At 40.1% G+C, this 23,940-nt stretch overlaps 2 protein-coding genes across 2 annotated transcripts in view; one reads left to right on the plus strand and one right to left on the minus strand.

Annotated features, from left to right (window-relative positions):
• Cacna1d (calcium channel, voltage-dependent, L type, alpha 1D subunit) overlaps positions 1-23,940 on the minus strand; it is a 506,855-nt gene that overhangs the window by 478,217 nt on the left and 4,698 nt on the right. The gene's annotated exons all lie outside the window — the stretch shown is intronic.
• Positions 10,361-23,940, plus strand: part of Dcp1a (decapping mRNA 1A) — a 56,184-nt gene continuing 42,604 nt past the window's right edge. The window contains exons 1-3 of the mRNA XM_013030749.1: positions 10,361-10,613; positions 12,768-12,808; positions 15,608-15,735. Of these exons, the coding sequence (XP_012886203.1) occupies positions 10,419-10,613; positions 12,768-12,808; positions 15,608-15,735 (364 nt within the window). The 5' untranslated portion in view covers positions 10,361-10,418. The remainder of the gene's footprint in view (positions 10,614-12,767; positions 12,809-15,607; positions 15,736-23,940) is intronic.

Genomic DNA, 23,940 nt, shown 5'->3' on the forward strand with positions numbered 1-23,940 from the left:
CAAAATGAGAGTCTACCTGGTTCCTATTTCCACATTACCTTTCTACATCATTTGCCTCTGGGTTTTCAATTTAAAAAAATTCTTTTGGCTTGTAAATCTTCATCCTTGTCAACAGTCAGTTGCTAGAGCTTCAGAACGTTGCCGTGCTAATACAATCACAAAGTGAAACGGCAAGCAAGTAGAAGCTTGGGAAGACACAGGAGAGTGGGTATTTTATTACATTTCTGTACCAGATCATGGTTTCTAAGAGGTAATTCATAAATTTTTTATCTTTCCTCCTGTTCTTGAGCAATGTATAAAGGACCACTCGACCTAGTTCAACCTCTTCTATCACAGTAGTGGCAATAATTTTACTGTGTAAAAGGAATTTGTTATTCAATTATCTTTTAGGGTAATGCTTATTATTATTTTGAATGACAAAGCATAATTTATGCCTTTCTCTCTTTTAGATGATGAACATTGAGATCTTCTTCAAGGCCCAGAATGTGTAATATTCCTTAAATTCAAGGCTGTGGATAAAGTTCAGATGAATGAATGTTTCTTCATATTGTGACAGTTAATCTCCACTAAATTATAGCATTTCAATAATTCAGAGTGATTTTTAATGTATCCTGTTTAACACTAATTTCTATAAGGGCAATTGAGTGGAAAAGATACAATTTTCTAATTCTTTGATCCTTGATAAATGAACTCAGCTCAACAAAATAACATATTTGGGCTACATTTATTATTACGCAATCGTATGATGAGTGGCTTATAAAGACTTCCTGGGGAATTCTATGTCAGTTTTTCCCCAACTAGAACCATGTTAAAAAACTAAATTAACACAATATGCCATTAAAAAAAAAACCCTATCAAACACCTTTAAGAAGTAATACTGTGGGGGGAGGAGGGAGGCTGGGAAGGGATGTGAAGGGTAAACAAAGGAGGAGGCTGCAATGCTTGGTAAGAAATGTACGCATTATCCTGCCCATGCAATTGTAACCCTTCTGTACAATATGTTCACAAATAAAATAAAATAATAAAAATTTTAAAATAAGAAGTAATACTGTGGTTTCACATCAAAGTGGAAGAGTATAGCAAAGACAAAGTATTCATCCTGTGCAAATTTAATCTATAGTCATTCAACAGATTGTTGTTATATCTGCCTTGGTTACTAAACAATCAAATATCAAATATAAAGGAGCTAAAGTTCACTGAATAATTAAATACATAAGTAAGAACAATTCTTGCCAGGCACCCATGGCTTATTCCTGTAATCCTGGCTAACTATGAGGTTGAGATCTGATGATGGCAGTTTGAAGCCAGCTGGAGCAAGAAAGTCAGGACACTCTTATCACCAATTAACTACCACCACCAACAACAACAAACAACAACAACAAAAACCAGAAGTAAAGCTGTAGCTTTAACGGTAGATCCACAGCCTTGAGCACAAAAGCTCCAGGACAGAGCCCAGGCCCTGAACTCATGCCCCAGGATTGGCACGCATGCGCGTGCGCGTGCCAATCCTGGGACATGAGTACACACACCCTGATGTTAATTTTCTCAGAAAAAAAAATAATAGTAAATAATAGTATTAGAAAACCAGAAGAATCTTGAAACTGAAACTGGGAATACTCTGTTATTATAACTTCCGCAGAGTCAAAAAAGAAGCTTGCAATTTTCAGAACTGACACAGCAGACTGATGTTTTTAATCAACCAAATTCTTCTTATTGTGTTCAGTTAAGAAATATTTTTATTTTATTTCAATGTGTGAAGAGAAAAGAAAGGCAGAATTCACAAAAAAAAATGAGAGTATCAATGTGTTTGTCATGGAGAAGTGAATTTTAAATGACAATCTACCATTTTGGCTTAGCAGATTACTTCATGATGCAATTGCAAAATCAATTGCTTAATGGTATAGACAAAAACATTTTTGGTCCTTAGCCACTTCATGACTCTGCAAATTCATGCCTGTAACTGATTGTAAATGCAGACCTATGACTGGAGTTCTTTTTAAATCTTGACTTATTGTCAAAACACTAAGCAATATGTTCTGGTAAATCATATGTTTAATTTTTATTCTACTTCAGGAGACCAAAATACTATTGCTAATTTTTTTTTTCAGTCGGCCGTGGAGCTTGAACTCTGGGCCTGGATGTTGTCCCTGAGCCCTTCAGCTCAAGGTGATTGCTCTACCACTTGCGCCACAGCACCACTTCCCATTTTCTAGTGGTTAATCAGAAATAAGAGTCTCACAGACTTTCCTGCCTGGGCTGGCTTTGAACTGTGATCTTCAGATCTCAGCCTTCTGAGTAGCTAGTTACAGACATGAGCCACCAGGGCTCAGCTTACTATTGCTAACCTTTATGTAATGTAGAGCAGTGTAATTTGTTGAGATGGGCTATCCTCAGGTGATGACACATAATCCATCAACCCCCAGCAGGGTTGTCTTTACATTCACAGAATAATTTAAGAGGACATCCCTTTGTCCCAAGCAGGCAGCTCTCCTCTAATGTGTTGATTCGGGTTTTAAGTTCCCTTCCCATGTTTTGCCATTCATTATAGCCTCACTATTGCCTGCATTCAGCCAATAGAAAGTGGATAAAAAAGTGTGGAGGGCAATGTGCTCCTTAAAACCTTGGCCTTGGAGATGGTACCAGTACTTCATCTAACATTTAACTACCAGAATTGATCATAAAGCCATACCTAAGCCAAAGGAGCTTGGGAATGAAACCTAGTCATGTGCCCAAAACAATGGGAAAAGATAAAAGGATTGTTAGCCAACTGAAAACAAGCTCATCCACAGGGAACTGCTGCTTCTCAGCTCCTTCATTTATAATTGGGTAACAATTCAGTATATCCAATACCAATAGTGAGAGTATCTTAACATGTCTATCTTTGAAGTAAAGTAAATGGATGGATAATCTATCAGCTGACTATATTGCTAATTTTTTAGGCCACTATTGTGCTGTTGCTATTCAAAACATTGTATTGGATTGAGTAACAATAGAAAGAATAAAACTGTCTAATAATAATATCAAGAACATTATATAAAATATAATTTTGTCTGGCAATATAAAGACCAAAATAAATAATGTTCTATATTCTCTTTTTCCTAATTATATTACTTGAAATGAAATAGCTATTTTTCTTCCTGGTGGAAGCATGCATTTCTGCTCCAGAATGGACAGGCAAAAGTAGACTACATATTAGAAACATAGAAAATAATTATTGCCTTAAAAATACTTTTATGAGCCAGGTATGGTAGCACTTGCTTACAGTTCTGGCTACTTGGAAGCCTGAGGTAAAATGATCACATAAGCCCAGGAGACAAAGACCAGCCTGGACACTATAGCAAGATGCAATAACAAAGAAATTAATTTAAAAATACTATTTTATTTTGTGCCAGTACTGGAGCTTGCCTAGACCCTATCCATTATGTTTTTTGCTCAAGGCTAGCATTATATCACGTGACCACACCTCCACTTCCAGCTTTTTGGTAATTAATTGGAGATGTGAGTCTCTTTACTACTGGGCTAGCATCAAACCTCAGTCCTCAGATCTGAGCCTCCTGAGTAGCTCGGATTACAGACATGAGCAACCAGTGCCCATGTAATAAAATATCTTTTTAAAAACACAAAGGTCTGAGGTCTTTTTTTAAACCAGGGCCTCATGCATGCAAGGCAAGCACTCTACCACTGAGCCACCTTCTCAGCCCAAGGTCTGAGATCTTTTTAGAGCAATGAATTACAAGAATTACTATTCTCAAAGGGTGAACAAATGCAGCAGTGGTACTCACTAGACACTATGTTGAAAATGAACTGTACAATTTGTGGGTAGGAATGGGAGGGGAAAACTGGGAGAAATCACGGTGACACTGTCCAAAAAGAAATGTATTCATTACCTGACTTATATAACTAAAATTCCTCTTTATATCACCTTTACAATAACAATAAAAAAAAACTGGGGGGGGGGCGGTCGTGGGGCCTGAACTCTGGGCCTGGGCGCTGTCCCTCAGCTCTTCAGCTCAAGGCTAGCACTCTATCACTTGAGCCACAGTGCCACTTCTGGCTTTTTTCTTTTTGCTTATGTGGTGCTGAGGAATCAAACACAGGGCCTCATGCATGCAAGGCAAGCGCTCTACCACTGAGCCACCTTCCCAGTCCCATAACAATAAAAATTTTAAATTACAATCCTAAATACCTACTAAGAACCAGATACTGAACTCTACAACCTTTTGGATATTAATCATGTCAAATAGATTAAAACAGATATTAGTAAGATATAAACACAGGGATCACAAGTATCACTCACATGGGGCTATTGTAATTTAAGAGTGTCCCAAGCAGAATGGTATCCAGACACATGATCTACTTGGAAACCAAAGCTAGAAGATGCTAATCCTAACTAGGCAAATGAACCATTGATATGATCTTAAGAAAATGAGCTAGCTTTCTTTTCTCTGCCTAAGAAGCAAAACAGTAATAAGAAAATGTTTCTAGAATAAATCTTTAAAATCTGAGCAGATCAAAAGGGGAAAGGAAGAGGAAAATTAAAAATAAGAGGGGAGGGAAGAGAAGAATGGAATAAAAAAAGTAGAGAAAGTTGTAAGATTGAAAAAAGATGCTGAATTATTATTCTTGGCTAAACTGTGTTAGCTTCAAGAAGCATAAAGCCTAGGACTCAAAATGTATTAATACAGCAAATCAGGCATTCCTTGTAATAACAAATAATTTATTAGTGGGCAAGTTGAAATCACAGAAAATATGCTAACATTCTCAAGGACTTATATTAGGCATTGCCTCTGTGCCAGGTACTGGAAATGTGCTGGATTTGATTCCTGCTTTCACTGAACTGAAACAAAACATAAACAAATAATTACAACTTATAGGTGAGTATTATGAAACCAGCAAGGAGATGATTCCTAGGAATATCTGAGAGGGACAGAGCAACTGGTGGCTCACACTTGTAATCCTTGTTACTCAGGAGGCTGAGATCTGAGGACCAAAGTTCAAAACCAGCCCACGGAAGGAAAGTCCATGAGAGACTTAACTCAGATAAACCAGCTTAAGAAGAGATCAAGGCCCTGACGACTGATACACACAAGCACACATACACACACACACACACACACGCATATGTGCGCGCGCGCGCGCGCACACACACACACACATGTGCGCATACACACACACATCTGAAGATATTAGAGGGAAGAGTGTTAAGAAAAATGGAATAGTTGATCTTACCTAAGGTAAGATTCATTTGGTACTGTCAAGTAAAGTTTATAGGGGGGTAACTGTTTCATATTAGGCACTTACACAGGTCCCAAAAGACAAGACCAAACCAGAATGAAATCAAGTGATTTAAACAAATTGAATTCTGAAACGGGACAGTTTTCCAAAAACGAAAGACTGACAGCAACTGATCAGTTTTCCTAAGCCAGCATACCAAGAAAGGCCTCTACTTAAATCCTGTAAAGAAAGTAACTTTAAAACAACCAATATACTATTTTGTTTCACATTTCCTTTTGTCAGCCCTTTCCTGTTTATAAAGCAGCCTCTTGTGCTCAGTTCCTCAGAACATTCAATGTGTTTGTATTTTGTAACATTTTTACAGATTTCTTTAATGTCTGGCTCTGATGCAGACAGGTAGATTCTCCAATCATGCTTCTGTATTATAGCAAGTATATTTGGCTGCTGGGGCTGCATTCTATATATCCCTTCAAAGAAGTATGAAGTATTTGCAGGATTCTAGAACCACAAATAAAAGCCAATTCCATGATATACGGATTAAGATTGATTGGGAAACATTGTAAACATGTGTGGAAATGTAATGATGAAATAACTCCGTTCATAACTGTGTAAGCTTATTTTTTAAGTCAGTTAGATGTTTAAATGAAAATTTGTTATAATCTTGCCTTTTAACAGTATTTGTACAGGAATAGATAGCAAGGAGACCAGATGGCTGGCTAGGGTGAAAACTTGCTAGGCCAATTTATAAAAAATGGTAGTGAAAATACAGTAGGAGATCAGATGAAGCCATGTTTTCCAGACTATGGCTGGGCCATTGGGTTTTACATTGGAAAAAGGGGAGGTTTGTAACTGACGAAGTAACACAGTTAAGGTTGGAATTAAAAAACTGATTACTTGAGTTGTATTCCAGTGTTCTTTACCTCAGACAGATCATTCCATTCTTTTTTTCTTTTTATTCTTCTTCTTTTTTTTTAAGATATGGTTTGCTACATTTCCCAGGCTGGCCTCAAACTCCTGGGTTAGAGTAGTCCTCCTACCTCAGCCTTCTGAGTTGCTAGAACAACAGTTGTGCACCATTGTATCTGGCTTGGTCCCATAATTTTAAATGGTAACTTTCAATGCTGTTCTGAAGTATTGAACTCAAGGCCTTGAATTTGCTAGTCCGGTGATCTACAACTTGAGCCATGTTTCCAATGCTCAGACTGGCCTGGGCTTTGATCTTCTTTTTTTTTTCCATTCTGGGGGCTTAAACTTAGGGTCTAGGCACTGTTCTAAGTTTCTTTTGCTCATGACTAGCACTCTACTACTAAGCCACATTCCCAGCCCCTTGATCTTCCTTCTTTTGGTATCTCGTGTCATTTGGGATGACAGGTATGCACTGTTGTGCACTTGTGCTATTGTACTTTCCCAATAGCTGGAATAACAGGCAAGAACCACAACTCCCAATCATTGATTAAGATGGTGTCTCTCAAACTTCTTTTTTATACCTGGCTTGCCTCAAATCTCGAAACTTCCAATCTCCACCTCCCAAGAAGCTAAGTTTACTGACTTGAGCCACCGCACTGGCTTAAATGGCAACTTTCCTTTTCAATAAAGAGGTTCAAGGTAGAAGAGAGAAGAGGTGATAGTGATGAGTTTTTAAGTTTTCTTTTATAATTATTTTTCATAAATATTTGAAGCCAGGTAAGATGGCAGACACTTGTTATCTCAGCACTTGGAGGCTGAGGCAAGAGAACCATGAATTGGGCTACAGAGTGAGACTCTGCCTGACTGAAAAAAAAATGTTTTTTTTTGGGGGGTCCAGTCGTGGGGCCTGAATTCTGGGCCTGGGTGCTGTCCCTCAGCTCTTCAGCTCAAGGCTAGCGCTCTACCACTGGAGCCACAGTGCCACTTCCAGCTTTTACTGCTTATGTGGTACTGAGAAATCGAACCCAGGGCCTCAAGCATGCAAGGCCATCTGAGACATCTTCCCAGCCCTGACTGAAATTTTTTGATGTAGAATAAGCCTCCTTTCCTTCCCACTAGCATTTCGTGTAGATTTCAATGAGTTGGGTTTCAAGATGCATTCACTCACTAATATTTATTGAGAATCTACTCTACGCTATGGACTGGGCTATCTACTGGTGATCTAGTAGACTAAGCTGCCATCTTGTCTCCCAGTTTATTGTCTACAGACACAAGAAAACTCTTAAGGTTTGATTCACAAATATAAGAATATATTAGGGCTCAAAATAAATAAGGATGATTTTCAATTCCAAAATATTTACAACTTCCATATGACTTCAAAGCTATATAAAGTAGACCAATAGTAGCATGTCTGGGTCTTCCAAAATGATTTTTAGAGACAGAGTTTTACTATGCAGACTAGGTAGCCCTTAAACTTTCAGTCTCTTGTGTCAGCTCCCAACTGTTAGCATTACAGGCATGAGCCACCACACCAGACCAAAAATGCATTCTGAAGTGATTTTCTATTCTAAGTATGAAAACCTAAAATATCTTGCTCTTCTTTACTAGTTTATCCCTGCTCAATCAAAAACTGTAGACTAAGGGCTGGTGGCTTGGCTTAGTATTAGAGCACTGGCCTAGCTAGCACAAGCCCCTGAGTTCAAACCCCAGTACTGCCAAACACAGTTGGCTGAGAGAAATCATTTTAGGAAATATATGTAAAACTAAATGCAGTGCCAGGTGTGTCTTTTGAATTTAGCAAAAGGTAAATGTGTTATCTATTTAAATTTCATACATGTACTTTAGTCAGGCTACAGATTCTTCAAATGGACAGAAGGGAAGAAGGCTCCTGCTCTTAGCCAATGAGAGGAAGAAAGGCAACTCCTTTTTTTTTTTTTTTTTTGGTCGTGGGGCTTGAACTCCGGGCCTGGGCACTGTCCCTCAGCTCTTCAGCTCAAGGTGAGCGCTCTACCACTTGAGCCACAGCACCAGTTCCGGTTTTCTGTGTGGCTTATTAGAGATAAGAGTTTCACAGACTTTCCTGTCTGGGCTAGCTTTGAACCGCAATCTTCAGATCTCAGCCTCCTAAGTAGCTAGGATTACAGGTGTGAGCCACCAGCGCCCAGCTCAAAAGGCAACTCTTGTATGTAGAATAAGACTAGACCATAGAAGGCAGGATTCCCTGGATTCTATCATAAGAATCTCTGACCAACATGGAATTTTGAGCCACTGGCTTCTTCCCAACGGGTATGAATTAAACCATATGGAGATGATCACATCTTCCATGCTTCACCACTGGCCAGTGAAACAATCTGGAGCTTGTACCTTGCTTCCTTGAAAAACACATGCTCATACCTGGTGCACCAATTCAAGCACCACCTCCTCCTTGAAGTCTCCTTTTCCCAGACAACTAAATTAATAGCTCCATCTTCTATGTTTCAAGGATAAATGTCCATAGCATCATCCCTGGTTATTTATATCATCCTATTTCTTTCAATGTCTCCTAGAGCCAAGATGTGCTAGAGTTAAAAGCTCCTAAGTGGCCACCAATTAACAACAATAGCTTCAATAAATACTTATAGGAGGGAGAGGGAATGGTATATCTTTCTTTGCCTGCTTTTGTAGATGCTTCATGCCTGAATCTGTAACGAATATAAGATTTTTCCTCCCATTGACCAATGACCCTGGGATATAAAATTGTAGACAACACAAATATGTCATGTTTTCTGGTAAAAAATGTGGTTTTGTTTTCCTTTTGCTTTCAAAAGGTTTCCATTCTGTTGGGCTGTATTTCCAATCAAAGGAAAAAGAATGCTTTTTAACAAGTCTGGAAGGATAAAGCTTCCTATAGTTTCCATACCTCATTTTACTCTTTAACTAGTACCTAGCTCTGTATATTGTTTTAAATTGTTCAAAGAGTGAGTCATCTATTTAATACTTTAAATGATGCAAGACAAACGCAAGTCCTCAAGGAGTCTTCCCTAGACTGGGAAGACAGGAAAATTAGAGGCTAAAGTGGATAGGAAAGACTCCTGTGTAATTCTGAAGTAGACAAAGTTACCCCTCCCAGTGCAAGGACTTTCCAGAATCTAATTGCCGGTCTAATCCCTCACCCCGTTGCCAGAAAGTGGCCCAGAGGGGCTGTTGCTGGAAAGTGGGTTGGGGGACGACTAAGTGGAGCTATCTGAATCAGTAGTGGGAAACCTACAAGGCATTTAAAAATAACAGTACAGAAGGGGTAGTGGCAGGATGTCATGATTTCTGAACAACTAGAAAGGACTTGTCCACCTGGTCAGAAGTTGTCAGCCCACCTGACCTTTTATATATCTGATTATGCCTATTTTGTGTGTAACCAGCTTGTATAAAACCCAGGGTTTCCCCTCCCTCGGGTTCTTAACTTCTTTCTGGCACTAGCCTGGTTCGGGTGGCCCCCAATAAACTCCTTTATCGTCTCTGAAACATAGTGTTGATCTGTTCCAGTCTGCGTTGCCATAAAGTTACTTTGATGATTTTAAAAGTTCTCTTTAGAGCCAGGTACAAGTGGCTCACGCCTGTAATCCTAGCTTCTAAGGAGGCTACGATCTGGGGACTGCAGTTCAAAGCCAGCCCGGGCAGGAAAGTCCAACCAACTACCAAAAAACCAGAAGTGAAGCTACGGCTCCAGTGGTAGGGCAGTAGCCACGAGCGACCAGGCCCTGAGTTCAAGCCCTAGGACTAGCGCTCCCCTGGGGGGGGGGGGGGAGAGTGTTATTTCAGAAATCGCAAAATTACTAACAGCCGTGATAAGCCCGGGTCTGAGCTGAGCTTCCCCCTTGCCACGCTGCTCTGTGCTTTCTAAAAGGTCCAAGGACCCCTGAAATTCCCCTGTGGTGCGCGGGACCCTTCCCGCGCCGCCGCGTCGCCGACCCCAGCCGGCACCGCGTCGGCGCCCAGCCCGGCCCGGCAGCGTTCGGAGGACGGCGTGGACGGCGCTCAGCACCTGGTCTGAAGTTTTAGCTTACTGGGAAGTAGCGCCGGCCTCCCGCTGGGCGGCTCCCACCTGCCCCCGCCTACCCAGCTCGTTCCTCAAGCTGATTGGCCCTGCGGGAACCGGAACCCGGCAGATGAAGGGCGTGCGCGGGCGGCGGAGAGGAATAACTCCTGCACCACCACCCCCTTCCATTCCCCCCGCCCGGAGTCAGGCCCGGAGAGAGAGCGGAAGTTGAGAGGGCTGACGGAGCTGGGGGAACTGTGCCTGGATGGAACCTTCCGGTCCGCGGCTCCGCCCCCGCCGAAGGGGCTCGGCTCCGAAATTCAAGATGGAGTCGCCGAGTAGGGCTGGGCAGGAGATGAGTCTGGCGGCCCTGAAGCAGCACGACCCCTACATCACCAGCATTGCCGACCTCACGGGCCAGGTCGCTCTGTACACCTTCTCCCCCAAAGCTAACCAGTGGGTGAGTGCGGCCTAGTCACTGGGGACGCCTGCCCGGCCACCCCTCTTAAAGGGACAGCGCAGGCTGCTTGGGGGAGGGGGGGGGCGACGAGGCAGGAAGCCTAGACGGTGAAGGCGAGGCCAGAGCCTGTCCTAGAGTCCGGCCAGACCCTGAGGGGTGACGGAGTGCGCTGGTTTGGGGTGGGGCGGGGGGAATGGGAAAAGCTTGTGGGAGCGGCCTCGGGGGGAAAAGCCGATGGAGGGGAGGATTGGAGCAAGATCAGTCCCTTGGGGTCGAGTCTGGGGACCGGGGCGACCTGCCCGCTCTACAAATGCGTGGAGGATATGTGACTGGTGGGACCCAAAAGGTGCCCAAAAACTTGGGTATGACGTTTTAGGATTATTAGATAAGTTGCACATACATAATTTACAAAATAAATACCCTCCGTCTCCCCCCCCCCGACATTCGTAAATTATAGACCCCCTTCGCAGAGGTCATTTGGATTTGAAGTTTGAAATCCAATTAATTCTTGGAAGAGAAGGGGAGAGTGAGTCCGCCTTTAATCGAGCTACACCATATTCCAGAGTTTTGGGAAAGATTTCAAGGCATTTAGGGAAAGGGCTTTAGGTTAGTTGCATTCTCCAAGATGTGTTGAGGGAAACAGTGATGTCACCTCTGAATACTTTCTTCAGACTTAAGATACTTTTAGGTTTCTGTGCACTGCAGGGAGGATTCAAAAGTTTATATTCAGTTTGTTCACTAACTCTTCTCAGCCCCTCCTTGAGGCACTTTAGTTGTTTGCATAATATTCCCATTTCTTGTAACTGACTTCCTAATTAACTCATTTAGCCATAACCTTCACTTACAATCCCTAAATGATGGTTGTATAGAATTGATCAGTGATTGGCATTCACATTTCACTGAGCAATGGAATCTTTAAACTAGGCATAGATTATAGTAATTTTGTGAAAATCATTTGGCATTTGTGAACAATGAATTCAAAATTTTTCTTCATCTTCTTTTCCTCTTTTCTTTGTTGAAAGCCACAAAGAGTAAGATTATAGATGATTTTATTATACATGTAACTGTTTTAAACTGTGCCCGAATTTGAAGTGCTTTGAGTCATTTTTGTTGGCCTGCAGATAAATTTGTTGAAATATAAATTGCAAGCAACTAAATGTAGGTCACAACTTAATATTTGTTTCTAGTTTTTCACAAAGATATTCAACATTTTAAAATCTTGGATTGTAGAATTCTGTTTCAAATGCTAAAACATGTTCACAAGACTTCACAAGGGTAAGGGCGGGACACAGAAATGAAGGGACCAAGGAGAAACAAATGGTGCAGTGGTAGTACCTACTAGACACAATGTTGAAAATGAGCTGTACAATTTGTGGGTAGGGACAGCAGGGAAAAACTGGGAGAGAGGGAGAGAAGAGGTGACATTGTCCAAGAAGAAATGTACTCATTACCTAAATTATGAGCCTGTAACCCCTCTATACATCGCCTTTGTAATAGCAATTTTAAAAATTAAAAAAAAAAAAAACAATAGCCAGGTGCTGGTAGCTCATACCTGTAAACATAGCTACTCAGTGAGATCTGTTGGAAGCTAGCCCGGGCAAGAAAGTCCTTAAGCCTCTTATTTCCAGTTAACCACCAAAAAGTGGAGCTGTGGTTCAAGTAGAGCACAAGCCTTGAACACATTTTTTAAAACTCTGAGACATTTTTAGCTTTTAAAAAATTAAAGCTATTCTACAATCTTCTGTACAAGTTAGAAAGAAAATACTACAGAGGCAGGTATGTTGTATTGAAAGTTGCATATGCTTATGTATGCATCAGTAGTTTGTAATGGATACATATGAAACTGATAACAACAATCTGTGGGGAAGATGACTTGCTTTTCCTGTTCAAAAATGATTGATTTAGGCCCAACCAGATGTCTTACATTTTAATCTTGGCCACTCAGAAATGGAGATCAGAAAGGCTACAATCCTTCTTTTTCTACAAGCTGGGAACATGGCTCTGTTAGAAAGTTTAAGGTCCTGAGTTTGAACCCCAATATCTTCAAAGAAAGATAAATTTTACAGTTTGAAAAAAAAAATGGTCTTTAACATGTATTTCTCCATTGCAACTACTTGAGATTGGATAACTAATAGACTTATTTTTCTATTATAGGAGAAAACTGACATAGAAGGGACTCTATTTGTATATAGAAGGTAAGCTTTTAAAAATGCGTTTCGTTTTTTTAGTGGTAAAGAACATTGTCCTATGTTCATTTCTGTTTGTCCTCTCTGGTTTTTATCCCTCCACGTGAGATACTAAGCTAGCTAGATCCCTAGTAATGAATGAGTCTGAAATAGATGTTTGCCTCCCACTAAATTAAAGAGAGAGAGTCTATGTGTAAAATATAATTTTACACTATTGCTATAAAGTAGTTGATAGGCCTGTTCCCCTGTTCAATGATTAAAAAATTAGAGGTTATCTTCAATGACTGGTTCTGCTCCCTTTCCAACCCCATTTCCCCCAATGGTCTGGATTATAGATAACACTTTTGGTAATATGTAGTTTGAGAGTACTTTATAGAGAGACTAGATTATTCATATTGCACTTTTTTTTTTTTTTTTTTTTGCCAGTCATGGTGCTTGAACTCTGGGCCTGGGCGCTGTCCCTCAGCTCTTCAGCTCAAGGCTAGCGCTCTACCACTGGAGCCACAGTGCCACTTCCAGCTTTTTCTGCTTATGTGGTGCTGAGGAATCGAATCCAGGGCCACAAGCATGCGAGGCAAACACTCTACCACTGAGCCATCTTCCCAGCCCGAGTTGCACATTTTTTGTTTTCAACTTCTTTGAGAATTTACCATCTTAAGAATGTAATTGGGCCAGGCACTGATGGCTCATGCCTGTAATCCTAGCTACTCAGGAGGCTGAGATCTGAGAATCGTGGTTCAAAGCCATCCTGGGCAGTAAAGTCCATGAGACTCTTACCTAAAGCTGGAAGTGGCGATGTGGTTCACATGGTAGAGCAGTAGCCTTGAGGAAAAAGGAGCTCAGGGACAGCACCCAAGCCCAGAGTTCAAGCCTCAGGACAGGCAAAAAAAAAAAAAAGAATGTGATTGGTTCATAGTTCTTGTATTGCTAGACCACTGAGAGGCCCTAAAGGCAACTGACAGGATATGAGGGTCATGGGGTGCTTGTTTCTCTGGACTCTTCTAAGATCTTCTGACAGAAGAAGGTTCCCTTATTTTCTAGAGCTTAGGTGGTAGCAGCCAGGAGTCATTATTGAGTCCTGATTTTTTTTTTTATTAGGTTTTCAGGCTAGCCTTTCTCCATTGTTGCTGATCTAAAATATTTTGTTATTTTCTTCTAAATTTCTATATGAAGCTTTGAGATCTTGTCTAAACACTCACTTAAACAATGATCTTAAGTAAGTGCTTAGATATTTATATATGAAGCTCTTCTTTCTTTGACACTTTGTTTCCTGTTACACGTTTTCCTCCTTTAAAATATATATTCTCAGCCCTTCATTACTCTTATTAGCAATGTAAAAAGTCTCAAAGAAACTTTAGCTCTTACTAGTACTGTGGTATTTGCGATATTTGGAAAATACTTTACTGGCCTTATTTTAAGATATAGAACAGATCTGATTGTGGAAAATAGTAGATTTAGTACAGTGAGTGGCTTGACTATCCACTTCATGGAGGCTTATATGGCATTGATTCTAATAAAAGGAGAGTCAAGAAATTCTTTTTGGGAAATAATGAAAATATTTTACATGTGTTAGATAAAGGTATATCGAGATGTCAGATTATTGCTTTGTAGGAACCACTAGGACTTGTAAGAATCCTGGATTTGAGGCTGGGAAGGTGGCTCAGTGGTAGAGCGCTTGCCTTGCATGCCTGAGGCCCTGGATTTGATTCCTCAGCACCACATAAGCAGGAAGAAAAAAGCCGGAAGTGGTGCTATGGCTCAAGTGGTAGAGCACTAGCTTTGAGCTGAAGAGCTGAGGGACAGCTCCCAGGCCCAGAGTTCAGGCCCCCGGACCCAAAGAAAAAAAAAGCAGCTGCCTATGTACTGGGTTTGATCCCCAGTACCAAAAAAAAAAAAAAAAGACAAGAATCCAGGATTTGGAGTTTTGAAAAAGCAAAAAAAAAAAAGGAAATTGATTTCATTGTAGACAGTTCTGTACCACATTTTATATAAATGAATATTTCTCCAAGCAGGCTTACTGTTTGCTGTGTTGGGATATATCTGTTTAAAAATTCCTGAGCTTATGTTCTAGTAGTGGGAGAAAAACAATAAATATAAAAAGTAAATGTTTTTGTACAACTACTTAAAGATAGTTTAAACAAATAAGTGATACAGGTCAATAGAGAAGGGTTAGAGGTATTAAGACCGGGATCATTAATTCTAAGGGGCCTTGAGAAGGTGACATTTGAGCAAATGCTTGCTGAAGAGGTGCATATTTGGGAGCAATAGTCTAGGCAGAGGTTTTTAGGTAGAAACATATCTGCAGAGAGTTTGGCAAGGAGCCCAGTTTGACTGCAGCAGGGAAATCAAGGAATGAAACGTAGGAGATGAAGTGGTGGGGTGTGGTAGTATCAAGTAGATCCCTGTTGACCTTTATACTGAGGCACTGATTCCTTACAGACTTTTGAGTAGAGAAGGAGTATGACCTGACTTAAATTTTTGTGTGTATGTGTGTGCTGGTCCTGGGGCTTGAACTCAAGGCCTAGGTGCTATTTCTGAACGTTTGTGCTCAAGGCTTAGCACTCTACCACTTCAGGCACAGCTCTCCGTTTCTGACTTTTTGGTCATTAATTGGAGATAAGAGTCTCATGACTTTCTTGCCCAAGTTGGCTCCAAGCCATAACCCTTAGAGTAGCTAGGATTACAGGTGGGAGCCCCTGGCAGAAAATAATTTTATGCAATATACTTTTTTTTTAATGAAAATCAAGAAGTAGACAGCATTTCTACAGATGGAAAGGTAACTACAGATTTTCTTCTATTAAATCTAAGGTCAGCTTCGCCTCACCATGGTTTTACCATTGTAAATCGGCTGAATATGCACAACCTAGTTGAACCCGTGAATAAAGATTTGGAATTTCAGCTCCATGAACCATTTCTTCTGTATAGAAATGCAAGCTGTGAGTATATCTGTTTACATTTAATATCGAGTGACTAGTTTCCACATATTTTGGAGTTTAAATTATAGTACAAAATATATATCCTATACTCTGTTGTATTATAAATGAGTCTCTTGGCAAGATCAATGTTAGTTTGTTGTTTGGCCAGTAATAGAGCTTGAACTTAAGGCCTCACACTTTCACTTGCCTTTTTCACTCAAGTCTGGCGCTTGAGTCACACCTCCACTTCCAGCTTTTTGGTCATTAAGTGAAGATAAGATTCTCATGGACTTTCTGCCTGGGCTGGCTTTGAACCACTGTCCTCAGATCTCAGCCTCCCTGGTAGGTAGGATTATAGGTATGAGCAATCAGAACTTGGCAAATTTTTAAAAACTAGTTCTATAATTGAACATACTTTTTATAGAATAATAACCTATTAGTTGACTTAACGATACTATTTATTAACTTTTTTTCTTCTATGAAAATAAGCTATATTCCTTGTTTTGTTGTACCACTAAATTCTTGGCTGGCCATGTTCCCTGAGTGTCAGGACCTAGTTTGGAAAAAACAAGATGGGAACAGATACTGATACTTCTTTCCACAGAGAAAGTACTGTCTTTGCCCTGAATAGTGGTATTTTTCCATCTTTTTATTTAACTGAACATCTCCTGGGTATCAGGATAGCTATCGTGCTTTAATGGTAAAGATACAATGAAATAGTTAACCAAAATCATGATAGGCACTAAGTTGGAGAGTTAGGATTGTAACCCTTTTTTTGCTTCCTCATCCAGAGTCTTTTCTAGCTCTTTATAGTCTCTAATAATGATTAATGCAGCCAGCAAAGGTGAGGGTGCCCTTTCAACAAAATACAGTATGAATATTTCTCGGGGGGGGGGGGGGATTACTTCCTGATAAACATCTAAACTGCCATATTTATAGCTTCCTATCAGTTATTTGCCTTTGTGCTTACACGGCTGACTGGGAGCTGTGGCTTGGCACATGAGGCCCAGCATAAGAGAATACAGTTTTAGGTTGAATCATCTGTGCTAAAAAGTATACTTGGCAGTTGGGAACATAGCTCAAAGGTCACTTGCCTGTAGGAGACCTGGATTTCATCCCTATCACCACACACACACAAAAAAAAGTACATTAGGTCCTAGTATTTTAGTATGGGGATTGAAGGTATGGATAATTGACAGAGAGCAGTCATTTTGACATTAACTGTAGGGTTATAAGAATTGGTTCTGGTAGCAGTGTGATTATTGTTAGATAAATGTTGCTGCTAACTTAAAAAGTAAAAGTTAACTGTGTTTGAATTTCACCCAACTGGGAGGAATTGAGATTGGGACTGGGCGGGTATCTTCAGTATAAAACATACAAAGTCAGTAGATACACATCCTCTTAACAACCTGAGTGAAAAGTAGTAAAATCTGTTAGAAAGCTAACAGCCCCACACTTTTCATCACTTGTTTTTAAATATTTAAGTGAGACAAGATCTATCTCTTGATATTTCAGTAAACTTTCTCAGATAAGTACCTGTCAGATAGTTAAAAGCACTAAGGAATGCCTTTTAATCTGTGAGTCATATAGATTTATTTTAAAATAGCATAATAATAAACATGGTTATTCACTTGGCTATTTTCTTTGGGATAAACATTCCATTAAGCCGGGCGCCGGTGGCTCACGCCTGTAATCCTAGCTACTCAGGAGGCTGAGATCTGAGGATCTCGGTTCAAAACCAGCCCGGGAAGGAAAGTTCATGAGACTCTTTTCTCCAATAAACCGCTAGAAAACCGGAAGTTGGTGCTGTGACCCCAAGCAGTAGAGCGCTTGCCTTGAGCTGAAGAGCACAAGGACAGTGGCCAAACCCAGAGTTCAAGCCCCACGACCAACAAAAAAAACACATTCCATTAATGGGAAAATTTTACCCAAAAAAGCAGATCTTTTTTTGTTGTTGTTGTTGGTCATGAGGCTTGAACTCTGGGCCTGGGCACTGTCCCTCAGCTCTTCAGCTCAAGGCTAGCGCTCTACCACTTGAACCACAGCTCCACTTCTGGTTTGCTGAGTGGTTTATTGGAGATAAGAGTCTCACGGACTTTTGTGGCTGGACTGGCTTTGAACTGTGATCCTCGGATCTCAGCCTCCTGAGTAGCTAGGATTACAGGCGTGAGCCACTGGCATAAAGCTTTTTTTTTTTTTTTTTAATTGAATAGGCTTACCGTAATCAGTGAGACTACTCAGAGATCTGAGGATTACAGTTCGATCCTACCTGGGCAGGAAAATCTATGAGACTCTTGTCTCCATTTAATCACACATACATACATACATACATACATACAAAAAAGCCAGAAGTAGAGCTGTGGCTCAAGTAGTAGAGTGCTAGCCTAAAGCACAAAAGCTCAGGGACAGAACTCAGGCCCTGAGTAGGCTAATTCTGCTTTTAACTCTCTGGAAACTCAATATGTATTATTCCTAATAGTCAGTAGGGAAAATGATTTGAGAGACTCATGAATCTAATTACTATTTAGCATAAGACTAAATTGTATTGTATTTCTCTCACTAGTAAAGAGATCTATGAAATTGAAATGTGACATATAACTTAACCATAATCATCTAGAAACTAACAACAGAACTTCAGTTATTTGGAAATGTATTTTAAAACCATGTACATAACCAGTTAAAGCAATCAACTTAATTACCAACCTTATTCTGTGGAAACATAGCTATCTATACTATAGTCTGAGATTAATACAAAATTGTCAGTATCCTATAATTATAGCCCCATTTTAATATTGTTGATTAATTTACTGTGATGACACCTTAAGTCATCAATAGTATTTATTAGCACATTAACAAGCATGTACTTAAGAAAAGTAAACTAATGCATTTTAGAATGATTTTCAACAAGGGACAGAAAAAAAGATTTCTTTCCTTGAACAGAATACTCACTTTACCAAGTTATTCCATTGGGGAAAGTATTTAAAAGAAAAGCTGTGTCAAGAAAGAATTCAGTTGGAAATACTAAAGCCTCTCTAATGTGTGAGTTTTGTCTACCTAGTTTTAAAAGTAGAAAATAGTTTTATCAGGTGAGTAAGCTGTTGAGTTGTTTAGGGATTTGTTCTGTAAGTAAAAAGTTAGTATCTGATTATGCATCTATGTAATTATACCTGATTCTATAGCTATTCTTTTGTTGCCCTCCTGTGGGAAATACCACCAAGATACCTGACCCATTTAACTAAAATTATACTTTCATATTCACCTTCTTTCATTCAGATCAAGTTTTAAGTTAATGTGAGAGAGCATTGAACTGAAACTTTTTCCAGTTCTATAATTGTTTTATGCACTTATTTTTAAGTTTTTCTTACATACATGACTATCCATACCCACATATGCCACTCCCAAGAGAAATGTGAAATCTTGGAAAATATTTTTATTAATCAAGGCCTTAAATGTGGTAATTCTCTCTAATCTTCAGAAACAGTATATTTCTTTTGGGGGGGGAGGGGTTTGGGGTCCGGTCGTGGGGCTTGAACTCTGGGCCTGGGTGCAGCCCCTCAGCTCTTCAGCTCAAGGCTAGCACTCTACCACTTGAGCCACAGTGCCACTTCTGGCTTTTTTTTCCTGCTTATGTGGTGCTGAGGAATCAAACCCAGGGCCTCATGCATGCAAGGCAAGCGCTCTACCACTGAGCCACCTCCCCAGCCCTAGAAACAGTATATTTCTGTTCTGCACAAGGCCACAAAAGGCTTTTAATGGGGCTTCAATGAAGAATGGCATGTTGTACATTTTGTAGTTTTTTGTTTTTTTTTTAACCAGTCCTGGGACCCTAACTCAGGGCCTGGGCACTGTCGCTGAGCTTCTTTTGCTCAGGGCTAGCGCTCTACCACTTGAGCCACAGCACCACTTCTGACTTTTTCTGTGTATGTAGTACTGAGGAATCGAACCCAGGACTTCATGCATGCTAGGCAAGCACTCTACTACTGAACCACCTTCCCAGTCCCCCCATTTTGTAGTTATTGAGCAATGGTGATATTCCTTCCCATCACCTTATTTTTCTGGTTCCCAATTTCATAACAGATTGAAGAAACAAGACATTTAGATACTTAGAAGCTTGCTCAAGAGTCATAAATGAAATATAGAATAAATGAAAGAGATAAATGAAAGATATAGTTATAAGTGAAAGATGTATAATTCAAATTTAGTACTTTGGTCTTCAGAGGCAATATTCTTTCTACTGCTGAAGCAATAGAATTACTTAATTCCTGCATCCACACTCCAGAGAAATGCTGTCCATTAGAACTCTGCAATAGTTTAGGTTATTAAATTCCTTTGAATTTATATAGCTATATACATTGTTAGCTACCATTGGATAAAAATCTAAAGCATGAATCTGCACACTAATGTATGTTTAGTTCTTCCATACCTGAATCAAACAACTGCTTAGGAAACTTGAGGTAAAACATATCTCTTAAGTTATTCCTTTTTGAAATACATAAATGATTTTTAGGTATAGAGAAGCTACAGAATATATCCTTAAGGGTGGCTTTGCCCTGGTAACACTTTTTTGACATTGAATTTAGTTTGCATATATTTCTAGGCTTTGTCATTTTACTGACTGTGACGTTGGATAAAATCACTTAAATAGCTGATCTGACGTGCTTATTTTAAAAAGGCATCATGAGTATAAGGTAGTTTGTCAGTCACTGACAAATATGAACTATATCAGACTGTCTCCATCCTAAAATCAAGCTAAAAGATCTTACTAGTGAAGCAGTTGTAGGGACTTACGTATTATCAAGATTCTCTTCTAAACCATACCTGTAATATGCTTCTTCTGTCCCTTCTGAATAGTACCATAGATATATTTGAGAATTCTGCTATTCTGTCTCTCTCATTCCCAACACTTCATATACACTAGGTAACCACTCTACCACTAATACCAACCTAGCATCTCACATATGCAAGGCGAGCAAACACTCCACTACCAAGCTATATCCCTAGCTCTCTTTGTTTCTCTTAACAAGTATTATTCTCAAATGTTTCAGGAGCCATTATTAGCAGCCTGGACTTTGAAAAAATATGTACATTAAAAATTTGAGCTCAATAATGTGATGATACACACCTACAATCCTAGTTACTTGGGAACTGGATGTAGGAGAAGAGATTTTTGGGTGGTTGTTGTTGTTTTGCAGGGGAGGGGGGGAGGAGAAAGGGGCTGTTTTTTGCCAGATCTGAAGCTTGAGCTCAGAAGCTGGGTGCTGTCCCTGAGCTTCTTTTGCTCAAGATTAGTGTTGTACCACTTGAGCCACAGCACCACTTCCAGCTTTTTTGGTAATTTATTGGAGATAGGAGTCTCATGGACTTTCCTGCCCAGGCTGGCTTCAAACTGTGATTCTCAACTCTCAGCCTGCTGAATAGCTAGGATTACAGGCATGTAATTACAGGCATAGTGCCAAGACTGGGATAGTTTTAAGCCCAATCCAGGCAAAGAAACTGAGATCTTGTTTTTAAAAACATACATACAGGGGTTGGGAAGGTGGCTCAGTGGTAGAGTGCTTGCCTTGCATGCATGAGGCCCTAGGTTTGATTCCTCAGCAACACATAAGCAGAAAAAAGCCAAGAGCACTATCCTTGAGCTGAAGAGCTGAGGGACAGCATCACGGCCCAGAGTTCAGGTCCTACACACAACAACAACAACAAAAAACATATACAAACATAGAGGACTGAAGGTGTGGCTGAAGTGGCAGAGCACGTGCCTAGCATGCATGATACCCGCGCTTCAGTCTTTTTGTTTTGGGGGATGCTAGAAATACAACCCAAAGCCTTTTGCATGCCATACAAGCACTACTGTATCAGAGTCATCCCAAAATTTTTAAAATTCTCAGTGATAACATTTCTAATCAGTGGATCTTTTGATGTTGATACAAAGGGATTTTGTTTGGATTTTTGGGGTAGGGATGTTTGTTTGCTTGATTTACTGTATAACATACACATTATGAACAATCTGTCTTTGCTTGCAAATAGACTCTTTTAATAGCTGCTTGGATTATAAAACCATTCCTTGGAGACTTTAAACTAGGAGTTCTGTGACATACACACATCTAAGAAAGTATTCAGTTCTTGTACAGAGACATCTGGACAGAAAATCTTGCCTCCATAATCATAAAATATTAAATGAAAAGTATAGCCAAAAAGGAAGTAAGGGACATTTCCATGGGCCATGGGACACAACAAAGTAAAATTGAAGGCAATGACAAGAGGCACTGAGCTGACTATGACATCAGCTATTATGAAGTGTTTAGAGGTGGGAGTTTCCCTTAATTAAACATGCTGTTAGTATTGGTAGATGCTACTCAGGGAGTAGAGATTGGGAAGAATGTGGTTTGAAACCAGCCCAGGCTGAAAGTTAGCCTAGTATAGTGCCATACTCCTGAAATCCAGCTACATGGAAAATGTAGACAAGAGGATCACAGTCTGAAGTCTAGAGCAAAAAAAAAAAAAAAAAGAAGAAGAAGAAGAAGAAGGGGGCTAGGAAGGTGGCTCAGTGGTAAAATGCTTGCCTTGCATGCATGAGGCCCTGGGTTTGATTCCTCAGCACCACATAAGCAGAAAAGGCTGGAAGTGGCACTGTGGCTCAAATGGTAGAGTGCTAGCCTTGAGCTGAAGAGATCAGGGACAGCAACCAGGCTCAGAGTTCAAGCCCCATAACCAGCAAAATAAAAAGGGGGGTTGAGGGGCTAAACGTATGGTAGAATGTGAGATCCTATATTCAAACCTCAGTACCACCAGGGGAAAAAAAGTGTATAATAGCATGAGGATATCATACTTCATAAAGTGGAAAGTTAGTGCTGAAACATACTCTTTAGTATATGCCAGATCTAATTGGAAAGATCCTGTTCACCAACCTGGAGTGGTAGTAATCAAGTTTGTCTATCTCAGTCTGAGTTATCAGTTAAAAGAAATGTGTCCCCTCTAAAAATTATAACCATGAACCTTCCCTCATATAAATTTGGGATTCAAGTTATTACCACTTATTTTGTATAGTTTCTATTCAAGCCAAGAAGCTAATATAAAATTAATCATTAGCAGGTAAGTACTCTAGGATACTTGGCAGACACAAATACAAAGCTCTTTGACAAGATCCTTCAGTCAGGTTGCCCAGGGATCCACAGATAAGCTTCCACAAAGTCTTCATGGTCCCCAGTCACTCACTATCCAAGGAAGTAATTCTCAGTGAGTGAGAGATAAGGTATAACAAATAGCAGGATTATGTAACCCTGCTGAAAAACTTTAGTTGATAGAATAATCAGCTAGCAAGGGGTAAGAACATCTGGCCCACAGGCTATATAAGGCCCTCAAAATTATTTGGCACATGACAGGACAGACTCATGCTTCTCATTGGTTGCCTACAGCCCACCTATCTGTATTGATTAGTTTGGCCCACAAATGATGTAACATACAGCTAAATGGTCCTTGGCAGAAGAAAAGGTTCCTACCCCTGATAGAGACTTTGGTGGATACAACCACCAAATGTAGATTACAAAATAAAGAAACAATAACAAAAAATAGAAGAATCAAATGCTATTAAAGTAACAGGCAGATTTGAAAGTAACCAAGTAGCCAGGCGCTGGTGGCTCACGCCTGTAATCCTAGCTACTCAGGAGGCTGAGATCTGAGGATCGCGGTTCAAAGCCAGCCCGGGCAGGAGAGACCGTGAGACTCCTATCTCTAATAAACCACCAGAAAACCGGAAGTGGCGCTATAGCTCAAGAGGTAGAGCGCTCGCCTTGAGCTGAAGAGCTGAGGGACAGCACCCAGGCCCAGAGTTCAAGCCCCACGACCGACAAAAAAAAAATAAAAAAGAAAGTAACCAAGTAGAACTTACAGAAATTAAACTTTTAATTACTGAAAGAACCTCTACCTGTATTCAACAGTTAATTAATGATAGCTAAAGAAAATTGGTGAGCTAGAAGAACCATCTGAGGGAATACAGATGCATCTCCCAAAGAGGAAAAGAAAGGGAAACAGGACAGAGAGGATAAGATTATAACATCTAATATTATGGATAAGAATTAATAGTAAAGTAGAGAAAATATTTGAGGAGATTATGATTGAGAAATTTCCAGAGTCCATAAAAGATGTCTCAAATTTAGGCAGTCAGAGAGACCCCAGGCACAATAAAAATAAATAACCACCTGTCACATTATAGCAAAGAAAGAAAAGCAA

This window comes from Dipodomys ordii, unplaced genomic scaffold, assembly GCF_000151885.1.
Source record: "Dipodomys ordii isolate 6190 unplaced genomic scaffold, Dord_2.0 Scaffold132, whole genome shotgun sequence".
NCBI lineage: Eukaryota > Metazoa > Chordata > Mammalia > Rodentia > Heteromyidae > Dipodomys > Dipodomys ordii.